This window comes from Gekko japonicus, unplaced genomic scaffold (genome assembly GCF_001447785.1).
Source record: "Gekko japonicus isolate JY-2015 unplaced genomic scaffold, Gekko_japonicus_V1.1 scaffold1126, whole genome shotgun sequence".
Classification (NCBI taxonomy): Eukaryota; Metazoa; Chordata; class Lepidosauria; order Squamata; family Gekkonidae; genus Gekko; species Gekko japonicus.
In genome coordinates this window covers 528,443-542,856 of record NW_015167572.1, presented here as the reverse complement: position 1 = coordinate 542,856, position 14,414 = coordinate 528,443, and the positions used below count along the sequence as shown (strand labels likewise).

The following is a 14,414-nucleotide window of genomic DNA, read 5'->3' as shown; positions in this document are numbered from 1 at the left end:
GGACATGCTGGGAGAGGCGGTCCCTAAGGTATGTAGGCTCCCCACCATTAAGGGCTTTAAAGGTAAGCACCAAAACCTTGAATCTGATCTGGTGCTCCACCGGCAACCAGTGCAGTTCATGTAAGGACCCAGCGCTGCCACATTTTGTATTAGTTGGGCATGGAGTAGGATGGGCACGGAGGAACCCTGCCTGGCAGCCTGAGCATGTGGGCCAAAACGTTGAACAGGTTGCTGTGGTGTAATCAGAACATTTGGTCAGATCCAGATATTATTTATTTAGACTACTCTTCTCAGATGCTCAAAGTGATGTACACGTGCACTTTGATGTGCAGAGGCTGCAGTATGCTTCCTGTTTACTCCAAACAACATGTACCATGGAATTGTAAACTCTCTTGTGCAGAAGTGGTGATGGCATTCTGGAAGTTGTTAGGAAAGCTCTCGCATAAAGCATTTCCCATGTGGAACATTTTAGTCGGTTGTATTTTCAAGTGGCTATTACATCAGACTGTCTGTTTATGACCAGGTCTCATTTTCCTTTATTTTCAATGAAAGTGGCTTGCATTATCCGGCTAAATGTGGAGGTAATGTGGGCTCCAGTTTCTCTCCTGTTAACAAAAAGAAGGCCATTATTCCTCCCGCAGTAAATGAAGATAGACATTTTGATTGAAAGAAAGCACCCAGACGTTCAATCAATCATCACGGGGCAGTAATGAATCCTTAGAAATAGGACAAAAACGTCCACAAATTAGTTGATCAAAACAGCATTGGCTTGATTGAGATGTATCTTAAAACCATAGCTGTTCTTTAAAAAAAAAGTTTGGTTCGTTTAGGAAAGCAGGATTCAGCTCATAAACAAGCATTTAAATCCTGCTTGACCTTTACAAATCCTGGTTTCATCACCTTGGCTTTTTTTCCCTACCTGTGTTTGGATGATCACTAAACATAGTAGCCCGTATCCAGACTTAATGGGATAGGGGACTGCAATTTCTAATATTTATCCCTCCCAATGCAGACCCTCATTTTGCCCTACCCCCTCTTTCTGCTGACCCCCAGGAAGAAATTTCAGGAGGGCCAGTGGACTGTAGTTGGAGTGGGGAAGTAGAAAAGTCCCACTCCATAAAGTCTGCGGATGGCTGAATACAAGTTAGTTTAATTAAACTGTGGTTTCTCGTATATCTGAATTCACCCCCTATGTTTTGAGGAGAATAGGTCACACAAAAATGTACATCCAAGCCAGTTGAAAAGAAAAGCTTTAATTAATTAATGCAAAGTACTGCAGTTATAAATTAAGTTCAAAACAGTGTGCCCTCTGAACTCACAAAGATTCCTTAAGTGGGTCTTCTCTGACACTTCTGTTCCAGTGGGGAAGTCAGTTCTCTTTTGCGTCCAATTTCAGTTACATTCATACTTTTATCCTGAGCTGAAAGTGTGCATCATGACTAATAATTCTGCCAAACATCACTTTACATGAGCTGAAACTGTAATCATGGCTTAATAATTCTGCCAAACATTGCTCGACATGAATCATTCATACATTACAGCAAAGGCATTGCATCCTTTCGACATGAGCTTTTTTCTTGTACACATAAACAAGGGTTACTGATAGGACTGGAAATGCTACAAGGAGGTATTTAAGTATGCAAAGGTTAACACTTTATGCAGTGCAGATAAGCTCTATCCATTCTCTTCAATAATTTTGAGGCTGATTTCTATCACAAAAGGGGGGCCAAGATGAGCAGTCATGGCTCTGGCACACAATTTAGTAAATTTAATCTGACATCCTTTGCCCTTTAGATCCAGTGCTTAATTGCACTCAGAGCTGCGCCAAAGGTTCGGAGTGCCGGATGTGTCCCTCTGTAGGCCATCAAGAGGGAGCCTGCCTCTGCACTGCAGCCTGCTTCTTGCAGTTGTTTTGCAATTTCTTCTATATTCCAGCGGCCCTCCTCCTGCGTGGCCAGCAAGTGGTGAACCAGGTGAGAGTAGATGACAGTGGAGATGCATCTCACTACCAACTTCTCATCCAAGAGTAAGGAAAGGAGTTCAGAATCACAGTTAGAATCATCAACCTAAAAAAACAAAAACAAAATGATGCAGTGAGTATTACCAGAACTGCTCGATCTAATGTTAGTTTTGAAGCAGGGATGAGTGGGGTGTTCTGTTGTGCTTAAGAAAGCTAAAAGGGGAGGAGGAGGAAAAGGAGGAGAAGCAACAGCAGCAGCAGACGTTAGCACTTGTTATGTTTCATACAAATGATTTGTGGAAATGCCCTTTACCAACAGTTCATTCTAAAAAAAAATTCAAGTGTCTCTTTATACCATTTTGTGCTGTCTATTGAGAAAGCAGCTGGTTTAATATATTAGTGAGCTCTGCTCCAGAATACAACACATTCCTAACTTGGGTGATCTATTCTGGCTGTTGTGGCAATAACACTGTGCATGTGGCGGTCAGGTGGATCCTACTGTTGAACTATAGGGCAGAACCAACTTTGCTCCACTTTCTAGTAAAGCAGAGGTGTTGAACTCTGACATAAACAATACTTTGTTGGGCTGGGCCATGTGTGCCATAAAACGAAATGCCAGGTACCAGAGATATAAACTTTACAAATAACACAGGCAAACCCAATTAACAATATTGGGTTTTTTTAACTCAAAATATAAATAAAAGCAATTGATTTCTAGCAGTGAAACCAATTGATTTGCTGGGGAATCCACATAAGCCCCAAGACATGTATTTAATCATATGCAAGACTAGGTTTTTCCACAAGGGATAACATAAAGGGGGGGGGGGGTTATCTTAGATTCTATACAAATTAGTTACTTTTTCTACATATAGCATTTTCAGGAGACAAGTCATCTTCCTTGCAAGTAAATGACCTTTCCCCCCCCCCCAACACCTCCTCCCATACACCTAGCCTCAGCAGCCAAGCACGGCTACAATCTGTCTCTTGCTCTTTGTTTCCTTTCTTCCTCCATCCTAACTCTGAGGATCTTGAGGAGGCACACTGGACTTCCCCCTCCACTGCCCCATCCCCTCCATAAAAACAACAACAACAACCCTGTGAGGTGGTCCGGGCTGAGCGACTGGATCCAGTCGATAGGTACCTGGCTCTTCCAGATCCCCCCATGGCCAGTTGTCATCCCTCCTGCATTTCCCACAGAAGCAGAGTGTCAGGCAGGCTGTTTCTGGAACCTCCAAGAGGTGCTTTTTGTCCTCCCGCAACACCTTTTCCTTCATGGGCTTAAAAAAGGTTTGGGGGAGAAGGGAGGTCACCGTCTCCGAGCCTCCCAGACACTCACTCTGCCTCCCTGTTCTGCAGATGTTCAGATGTGCAACGGTGACATTGGCACCCTTCCCCCCCCTTCACTCCACCACTCACTTCCAAGGTGGGATGTCTTCCCTCTCAGAGTGGCATGTGCAAGACAGTCCAGTTGCTTCCCAATCCACGTGCCGAACCTTCTCCTCTCTCCCGTTGGCTCTGGCCCCTTGTTGGCAAACTTCTGCTCCAAGTGCCCGCTCTCACCAACCCCCATCACGGTCGCCATTGGTGCAACTGTGGCTGAGTGGACCACTTGGCTATGCCCCTCCATGTAGTGGCTTTGCCAGTCTTCACCAAGCTGTGGTCAGAGGAGGCAGGAGGGCAAAAAACACCATGCCTCCTCTTCCTCCGCCTTCGCTGCCATTCTCCCCACATTATTTTACCTCAACCTCATAGTCCTGCTCCCAGCAATTTCCTCTCTATTTCTTGACATCTTTGACCACACACACTTCACTGTATGCACCCACGTGCCCCCCACCCCCAAACAGCCTCCTGCCTTCCCTTCCTCACACTAATTGCTCATGGGCTGGATAAGAGCCCTGGATGGGCCGCTTCCGGCCTCCGGGCTGTACGTTTGACACCCCTGTACTAAAGCTCCTTGATCTGGGGAAGAAGAAAAAAAATAAGCAAAGGAATGGACAGATCCCAGCACCAGTATGATGGTGTTACAGTTAGTGAGTTTAATGGAGAGTTTCCTGACTACCACTGATGGTACACAGCCTTCCTTCCTTCATGCGAATGTCCCCAAATTAAGGATATGAACCACGGATTTCACATTTTGCCAAATTGATATACACAGTCTTGAAGGAATGTTGGACACTGTACACATGTAGACAATATCAACTAGGTAGTGTGCACATTGGTCCAACAATATACTTATTTTTTTCCTTCGAGAAAATGCACATAACAAGGAGAATCATGAATAGTATGTGTAGTGTGTTCCCTTTACATGAGATTGGTGGCCTCCCAGTACGCATTTCGGTAACAGCTGAAAAACCCTTGCATTAACAAGGTAATGTAAAATTTCTCAGTGATGCCTTCAGTTTGTGCACAGTCCTCACAACTTCATGGGATGATGTACAATTCACAAAGTGTAGGTAGCATTCACCGGTCAAGTCACAACACCAATTATACAGCTATGTTCAATAAGACTGAACAACTGTCCTCCTAGGAAGTTTATGACTCTTAAAAGAAGAAGGTTGTCTTTGCTCCTCAGAATGTGGCCACATTCTGTAATCTGATGGCTGTCTCAGCAGGTTTTCAGCAGGAAGAATTATTAATGTGACAGGTAAGCCAAAGTGTCTTGGCTCCTTCCCCGGTTGTCAGAAATGGTTCAAAGACCCATGATGACTCAACAGTGAAAAGTTATTTATTTTAGAACTATAGCTTGCCCTAGCAAACTTGGCCTGTGTGACTAACCGCAGCTGGACATAAATAAGAATGGACTCCTGTCCTTGAAGACCTCACAATCTAAGCAATACAGGAGAGGATATCTAAAGGAAACCTAAAGACAGATCAAACTGGCTGGCCTGTTTCAAAGTGCCTGATAGCAGATCATCATCAGCCAGTGTCAGAACCCAGACAATTGAAAGGCTTGTATTCTGCAGATCTGCTCTGCTATTGGAGGTGTTTAATTCTGACCGAAGGAGCTTCCCCACAATACAAGATACTATGAAGAGCATCGTGCAATAAATGGAAGTCTCCTTCTACTGGAGGAATGTATTTATTCAAGGCAATTTTAGCCCCCCTTTCTCCTCGAAAGGACTCAAGGCAGGTGACAATGTTATTTCAAAACCCTCAGAGTGAGCCAGATGACAATTAAAATCTGCATATGCAATTATGGTACAAAAGTATAACCTACCTAGGGACTGGACTGTTTTCACTCACTCTCCCAGTTTTCCTCCTTACTACAGCTACTGAGCCATATGTCTTTCATACATGTAAGCCAGCATGGCTTTTTTAGCTGGTCAAAAGGGATCCCTTCCTTCCATTTTCACCAGCAGAAAAGCTGTTTGGATCATACCCCAGATCGTGGTTCAGTTGAGAGATTGCATACTTTCCCCTCCTGGGTTCAATGTCATATGTGATTATCACCTACTCCAATTGAAAAAAAAAATCAAATAATAAGGGGAGGCGGGGCGACGGGGTAGTGACGTTATTGAGTATCCAGTTCGCTCTGGGACTCACCAGCTTTTGGAGACTTTTTAGGGGACCTTCTTGACATTTCTGGACTTCTCCAGATTTGACAAGGGTCCACCAGATCTTCAGGAGTAGGAACTGGAAGCAGAAGACTTAAACTGAGCCCCCCGTCTGTGGCAACAGTGGGTGAAGGTTTCAGTTCGTCTTGAAGCAGAAGCTCCGAAGGACCAGCCGGGGAGATCACGGCTGGAAAGCTACGTCAAACCCCAAATAAGAGCCTCCATACCTCGCCACAAATCATCCTGGAGAAGACCCTGTGAGTAACCTTTCTTCTATTTATAGTCGTCAAGCTCGGAAAAGGATATTTAATTGCCCCTATAAATCTCTCCCAGAGGCAAAGGAAGACTCCCACATTGGGCGGCGAGCCAAAGTGCTGGGAATGTTATTGCATCAAACACAAAGGGGCAAAATAACACTTTGAAATCTTCTATCTGCTATCTGGGAAATATCACTACAGAGACTTTCTCCTCGAAAGGACTCAAGGCAGGTGACAATGTTATTTCAAAACCCTCAGAGTGAGCCAGATGACAATTAAAATCTGCAAATACAACATTAAAACTGATTCAAGCACTACCTCTACTAGTGGGATGGATGTCAGATCCAGCCCAAAACCTCTATTAGCATACTCCATGATCATAAGTGATTCAACCATCCACCAGTAAGGTCACCTTAATTTTCAATCCCATGTGAAAATAAACAAATGTGAGCAAATACAAAATTGTGTTGTGACTGGGTTTTGATTCAATTTGGAATGAGGACTAGGGAGTTAAGCCAAGGACTTTGCAGGAACATATGAAGGGGAGGGGGCCCAGATGGAATTTAGATGCTCTAACATGCTCAGTTCACCAGTGTGTTTTCCCATGTTTCCTAGGGGACAATTATTTGAAAACAGATCTATTAATTCCATTCACATGCAATTATGGTACAAAAGTATAACCTACCTAGGGACTGGACTGTTTTCACTCACTCTCCCAGTTTTCCTCCTTACTACAGCTACTGAGCCATATATCTTTCATACATGTAAGTCCAATGATACCCAGTATGGCTTTTTTAGCTGGTCAGAAGGGATCCCTTCCTTCCATTTTCACCAGCAGAAAAGCTGTTTGGATCATACCCCAGATCTTGGTTCAGTTGAGAGATTGCATACTTTCCCCTCCTGGGTTCAGTGTCATATGTGATTATCACCTACTCCAATTGAAAAAAAATTCAAATAATAAGGGGAGGCAGGGCGTGGTTGAGTATCCAGCTCGCTCTGGGACTCACCAGCTTTTGGAGACTTTTTAGGGGACCTTCTTGACATTTCTGGACTTCTCCAGATTTGACAAGGGTCCACCAGATCTTCAGGAGTAGGAACTGGAAGCAGAAGACTTAAACTGAGCCCCCCGTCTGTGGCAACAGTGGGTGAAGGTTTCAGTTCGTCTTGAAGCAGAAGCTCCGAAGGACCAGCCGGGGAGATCACGGCTGGAAAGCTACGTCAAACCCCAAATAAGAGCCTCCATACCTCGCCACAAATCATCCTGGAGAAGACCCTGTGAGTAACCTTTCTTCTATTTATAGTCGTCAAGCTCGGAAAAGGTTAATTGCCCCTATAAATCTCTCCCAGAGGCAAAGGAAGACTCCCACATTGGGCGGCGAGCCAAAGTGCTGGGAATGTTATTGCATCAAACACAAAGGGGCAAAATAACACTTTGAAATCTTCTATCTGCTATCTGGGAAATATCACTACAGAGACTTATTTTACGCTTAAAGAACTTTGTTGGAATTATGGAAAGGGACACTGGCTCTGGTAGAGCTAAAATGGTGGCGGGCTGTAGTTCCTTTGCCTACATAGTTACACAGTGAATGTTGTTCTGTTGTGTCTGCCGACGTAAGAGATGACTTTCTTGTCTGCATTCGAGGAGAGAGATTGCTTGACGGATGGAAATATACTGATGTCCTCAGATGATTGTTAACTTAGAAGAAATATATGCCTTCTTTAGCATAGTTAAACTGCTAAGTTATGCCTGTTTCTTTACTGTTATTTTTATATTGATATAAAATAGATTAATAATAGTATAGTATTGATAAAATGAAATATAGTAGATAGAATATTGATGAATTAGTTTTATAACAGGAATAGATGCTTGGTTTAATAGTGTATGTTATTGAATATAAATTAAAAGGGGGGGGGAATGGGAATCTGCATGCAAACATGATGATGTGAACGAGATATTTGGCTAGCTATTTTAAAATGTATGGCTCTTTTCTATGTAACTTATTAAAAAATAATAAACTTTGCCCAGTCTGGGCAAGTCAAAAAAAGAAAAAGGAAAAGAAAAGAAATCAAATATGCTTCTCAGTTCACTTTGAGATACCTGATTAAAATTTCTTTCTAAATGTGGTTGGCAATGATCACACACAAATACTGAACCCTGGTAGTAGGGGTCGGGGAAAAGTTATGCTTAAGAGAGGAGAGTCAGAGGGAAAGGCACGCACAATCCCACAATGGCTGGCTCAGGTTCACTACTGTCTGGTTCCACACTGTAAATCCAAACGAGGCCACGGATTGGGGAGGGGCAGGAATGAGGAAGAAGATGAATAAAGGTTGATACTTTTAAATGAACACACAGTGTCTCTGCTTTCAGATATGTCTTCACAGACTAAATAAAATCTCATCATTCCTGTACATAAATAATTAGCCACTTCTTCCCTTCAAATTTATTTCCAAAATGATTTCTTTATTTAAAGGGAGAAACATCAAATAGTTATGCTGGTAAGAACTATAGAGAAGAGCGGGGTGATTCAAACTGGGTGGCTATCACTGTACCATATTGCCAGTTGAGCTGCTCTTACCACATGACTGCTGCCTTGCTTTCTCTGTTTCAGAACTTAAAGGGCTCTCCAGAAACAGAGGGGACTGTAGCCAGACAGATGGACAGAATCCTCACTGGCAAGTTGTATATCTTCACTCACATATTTCCCTCTTAGCTATTTTCCCTGTTCCTTCCCCTCTCAAGTTCTTAAGAACATTAACTTGCAAAAAAGAGTGCTAGTTGCAGTTCAACAAGAGAACAGCCAGCAACTTCGCATTTTTTGCATGTTTGATCCTTTCCAATTTTCTTTACCTCGACAGGGGAGCCTAAAGATTTCTCAGCACACTGAATAAATATAGAATAATGCCCAAAGATTCAGTGTTATCACTAAAGTATTAGAACATTAACATCCAAAATGAAAACCTCTTTTTAAAAAGAAATGTAACATTCACTGCAATTTTTATTACTTAACTTTCAAGCTACCTAGCAGGAAAACCAGCATTCAACTTACAGAGCTCTTGGCCTTGATTTTATAGATTTACACAAAGCAAACAGTAATTACAGTAATGAGCTGGGGAAAAAAAATCCAGTTAAACAATCAGGGCAGAGTACTGATTTAAATGAAATGGTTCCCCCCCCAGTCCTTAATAGATCATCCTTGCCTTAAAAACATTATCATCTAACACAATTTACACACCAGCAGTCAAAATTAAATGGTGGCAGCCTAAAAACTAATCATACCTCTCTATGAAGGTCATGCAGTATAGAGGGGATCTCTGATATGGTTCTAACTGGATACAATCTTAACATGGTGAAGGTGATGGACATTATCTCCATGATTAAGTGTTAACACTCAGGGAATGCTCCAAGTCTGGATTCCGTCCCTAACAATTGTTTAAAGCTAATCCAGCTCGATGGGCTACAATTCTAGCTCCTGTTTTCTCTGACATCAGCCTTTTGGGGAAGATTTCCCCAATTTGGAAACACTCTATTATCATTCCCATCTTCAAGAAAAGCTCCAAGTCAGACCCAGCAAACTATCATCCTATCAGTCTTCTTTCATCAGTGGCAAAGCTGTATAAAAAGGTAATGGTTCCCTTGCTCGAAAGCCAGTCGAATCTGACTCTAGAGTTGCGGTGCTCATCTCCGTTTCAAAGCCGAAGAGCCAGCGCTGTCCGAAGACATTTCCGTGGTCATGTGGCCGGCATGACTAAACACCAAGGCGCATGGAACGCTGTTACCTTCCCACTGAAGTGGTACCTATTTATTTACTTGCAATTTCTTGCTTTCGAACTGCTAGGTTGGCAGGAGTTGGAACTAGAGACGGGAGCTCACTCCATCATGCGGCAACTTGGGTCTCGAACTGCTGAACTACCGACCTTCCACAGCCTGCAGTTCAGCGTCTTAACCACTTGAGCCACCGCAGCTGTATATGTCTTACTTATACCTCAAATTAGAGGCGTGGATAACCTCAAATAATATCCTTGAGTGGGAACAAATTGGCTTCAAGAAGGGCTTTGCACCTCGAGATCACTGTTTGATCTTAGCCCATTTAGTCGAAAAATACACTTCCCCACCAGTGTTCCCTCTAAGCTGAGTTAGTGTGAGCTAGCTCACAGTTTTTTAGTCTCTGGCTCACACACATTTTTGTCTTATCTCAGGGAGGATTGCGCCAGAACCAACTAATTTATGCAGTAGCCAAATCGCTCGCTCACAGCTTATTGCCAGGAGCTCACAAAGCAGAATAATTGCTCACAAGACTCCACAGCTTAGAGGGAACATTGTTCCCCACCTAGAGGCAAATTGTATATCACAAGAGAGCTTTTGACACCATACCCAGGAACAGACTGTCGGGAAAACTGGCTAACAAAAAACTTTACTCTGCTTGTATGGATCAAGACTGCTGCAGGGAAGGGAGAGAATTTATGGAGTGTTTTCGCCTTGATAGAGGAGTGAATCAAGGTTGCCTCTTAGCACCTTTACTATTAATCTGTATCTGAATGACCCTGCAACCACTCTTTCTTAAGCAGAATTCCACCCTTCCTATTCATCCTCAAAGGCACTAACTTTACTCCTTTATGCAGATGATGCTGTTCTTATGTCCCACACTCAGGTTGGACTGAGAAGACTCCTAAGCCATTTTTCAAAACACTGCAAACATGAAGAACTTATGATCAATTGTTCAAAATCAAAGGTCATGGTCTTCTCCAACAACAATGGAATTACCTCGTCAGTATGGAGAACTGATGGCATCCAGCTAGAACAGGTCTCCAAATTTCCATACCTGGGTGTGGGTTTTGATCCCCATCTTAGCTGGCAATCCCATTTTAAATTTGCAATAAACAAAATTAAACCCTCTGTGTCAATGATTGAACACTTCTTTTCTAAGGGAGACAAAATATATCCCAGGGGGGTTGCATGTGTTCAACATGAAAATCATTTCATAGCTCCTTTCTGGAATCTCAATATGGATTTGCCGAGTAAACAAGAACCTAGATCACCCTCTTTGTCTTCTTCTATTACTTATTCCAGGAACCCCAAAATATATAGCTGGGACAGCTTTAAGATGAGAATTGGGCCAGGGCTCCGTTGAAGTGAAAGCATGGCTGCATGCATTTAAACACAGACATAATTAAGATAAATTCTATTCCTACTGGATGCAAGGAATAGGCAAGAAACTATCTAGTCTTGGCCTAGCAAAAGACGATGTTCTGAGACTTGGAAAAACCAATCTCTACTAATTATCAAAAAAGGTATAAAAGATTACTTTGGCTCAGTTATAGAAGCTCGGAGAGTATGCTCCACCCAGTTCTTTGGTATCATCCCACCTTCAACCATCCCAGCTTACATTAAATGCCTAACAGTCCCTCACTACTGCATAAATGCTTGCATGCTTGAACACTGCTCCCTCAGCAGTCCTTTATGGGAGATACTGTAATTTGTCTTATTCAGCCAATGTGATTTGAAAAAGGTCGACTCCCTGTCCCATATGATATTAGAATGTCCTCATTATAACTTTTATCACAAATTGTGGATTGCCTCTATTTTAACCAAATGTTGGTGGATAGAAACCCAAGGATTACACTGGCTGTGGTCAAGTATCTCTCCACCATATTTTCCTTAAAGAAATAAAGACTCCTTATCCACTGCTCAAGATCATTGGATCAAAGGAGCTTGAAAGAAAGAAAGGAAAGGTGAAGGAACCAGACAGTACTGCCCACCTGACTGAGATATTCTGCCTTTGGGCCAACTGGTCACTTATCTATTAGATATGTTTCCAGGACCCTTATGTGTGGAATCCAAAACACAGTAGTTCAATCAATATAACTTTTCTTGGTTTTTTGACATGGGTTAATGACAATGCAGATTATGCCTACAAACAATGAACTTGACAGACCTAATGCTGGAGTAGGACAGATACCGCCACCCAGTTGGTACATCAGGTGACCACAACCCTTTTCTTCTACCACATGCTGCCTTCTGCACTGTTTGTTACAACTGTCCTTAAAAAAGAAGGGCCCAATCATATTTTGCTCGTTACAAAATCATACGTGTTTGACTTCCGGTTTCGGCGACTTGCAGGCGGGTGTGCTCCATCACAGCTTTGATGTGAGAGCCCTGCAAATGTGCTGATGGGGGGTCCGAGTTGATCTTGGACTCCCCAGACCCCTTGTAGGGGGGTCTCAGCCTGGGGAGTCAGAGGTGCCTCTCCCAAAGCAGAAGCCAAAGAACTGAGGCACCCTTTTGCCCCGATAAGCCCCGCGGCACAGAGCCACTATGGCACCAAGAGGCGTACACCGGACAGAGCATACAAGGATCTCGAGAAATGATTCTCTCTACATGCCAAGTGAACGCAAGTACAAACATGACTGAGCCATGATCCAGCAACCAATCGATAAATCTTTACTAGTAAAGCCGCCCCAAAGCCCCAAACAAGCGGAAGGAGGGAGAGGAATGCCCGATCCCGAAATGACCGAGTTTAAAGCAGGAGGCTGAAAGGGCGGCTCGCAGGAAGCGGATTACGATGAAGTGTGCGGCGGACCAGCAAGAAAGCGATAAATTCCAGACTTACGGAGAACTTTTAAACTTTCTCTTGTATAAACAATGACACAGCGAGCAGAAAAAATGGTGTCGAAAGCGAAACTTATAATACGAACTGCCAGCACAGCATCGCCGACTACAAGACCGGAAGTAACCACAGACTTTCCCAAACTGACTGCTGTAGCTTTGTGCACTCTACTGGACCAGATGACCAACCTTAATGTCAAGCTGGATACGTTGCAAAAGGAACTCAGAGAAATTTCAGCGAGTAAGAAATAAAGCGGATGTTCCTGAAGCAACAACAGATGGACCTGAAAGTGGAGGAGAACAAAGACACAGATGAAGAAGAAGAAGAGAAAGATCGGGAAGGCTGTGATACCATCTCGAAGAGTCTGGCAAAACTCTTTGATTCGGAAGCAGAATTAGGGGCTGTTGCCCCTAAACAATTTAAAAACTAATTTGAACTTTGATAAGGGGAAAGGAAATTGCAAAACAGATTAACTCTGATAGCCTGTTGCTTATTTTTAAGGCATAATTTTAATTTTATGATATTTACACCTTTGTTAAAGAGATTATGATTGCTTGCTTGACATTTCTGCATTAGTAATCTTCATGTTCTACTACTAAGATAACAAAGACGTATCAATAACTTTATATTTCTGTATAATGGATCCTTGTTACTCTATATTTTAGATTGTTCCATTACCCTGACCATGTAGATTTGTAGACTAGAAAATAAATTTTAAAAAGGCAAAAAAAAAACCCCAACCCCCCCCAAAACAACAAAGTCATACGTGTTCATACATTGGGCCTGCAGTGGCCTCCAACAACCAGTAAGGTTCAGCTTTCTTTCAGAAAAACTCTCCGCTACAGTCCATTGCCACAATTTGATCAGTCCCTCCAATCATGCTTTCGCATTTGCTTAAAACGTCGGGAGATAGGGCGTCCCCCCCCTGCTTATTTAGTAGGGAGACTTCACTTCTAGGCTTTGGTGTCTCGTTTCAACGAAAAACTCACTCATCAGTCCTTAAATCGATCCACCAGGTCCTAAGACGGCCCCTGGGATCACGTCAGGCAGAGAAAATCGCTAAACCTCCAAACGCTTGATCCAGTGGTACTGGTCGCTTCTAATCCAATTCTGGGAATCAGGGCAGGACCTTCAGGGCAGAGAGTAGCCCCCCTGTACTGGCTGACGGCCGGAGGTAGGACTCTCCAAAGCCCCCTGGCTAGTCCCTGATTCATGGCACACGTCTAATCCCCGATTCATGGCACACGTCTCCCGGAGGAGCCAAGAGACGCAGCCATTGTTGAAGCGCCGAAGACCGCTCTCTTACCTCAATTGTTCTTGGCTGCTCTGACTTCTGATCTTTTTCAGTGCCATTCTGGGATCCCCGCCCAGAGATACATAAGAACATAAGAGACGCCAATGTTGGATCAGGCCAAAGGCCCATCCAGCCCAACATTCTGTATCACACAGTGGCCACAAATACCAGCGCCATCAGGAGGTCCACCAGTGGGGCCAGGACATTATTTATTTATTTATTTATTTATGTATTTTTATCCCGCCCTCCCCGCAAGCGGGCTCAGGGCGGCTAACAAGAGGGCTGGATATCATAAGGCTGGATATCATAAGGGACTCACCTGGCTACTAAATGCTTAAGTCTCAGCAGAGTAAGCTTATTGTCAGCATCACATCAAGTGCATTGGCACTTGGACTTGACCCATGAAAACAGGCTGCTTACCTGTAACTGATGATCTTTGAGTGGTCATCTGTGCAGTCACAAACTTGGGTTTAGTGCCTGCATGCAAACCCGACCTTGGAGAATATCAGAGCTAGTCTCCAATGCTTTTGGTCTGCTTCCTCCTACTCTCTGGGGAGCACGCATTGACTATGCATGTCTGGAGCTGAGGAGAAGGTGCCCTCCCCCTCAGTTCCTTCCGACCACCACCAGTAAGTCCCATCAACTTAAGGTAAGTGATCAAGAGAAGTCAGCAGTGGGCAAGGATGGGCAGACATGTATGACTGCACAGATGACCACTCGAAGATAATTAATTACAGGTAAGCA

General features: G+C 43.5%; 1 protein-coding gene across 1 annotated transcript in view; it reads right to left on the bottom strand.

Moving 5' to 3' along the window:
* Positions 1-1,312: 1,312 nt before the first annotated feature.
* Positions 1,313-14,414, bottom strand: part of NBAS (neuroblastoma amplified sequence) — a 275,647-nt gene continuing 262,545 nt past the window's right edge. The window contains exon 52 of the mRNA XM_015413856.1: positions 1,313-2,066. Coding sequence (XP_015269342.1) covers positions 1,791-2,066 — 276 coding nt within the window. The 3' untranslated portion in view covers positions 1,313-1,790. The remainder of the gene's footprint in view (positions 2,067-14,414) is intronic.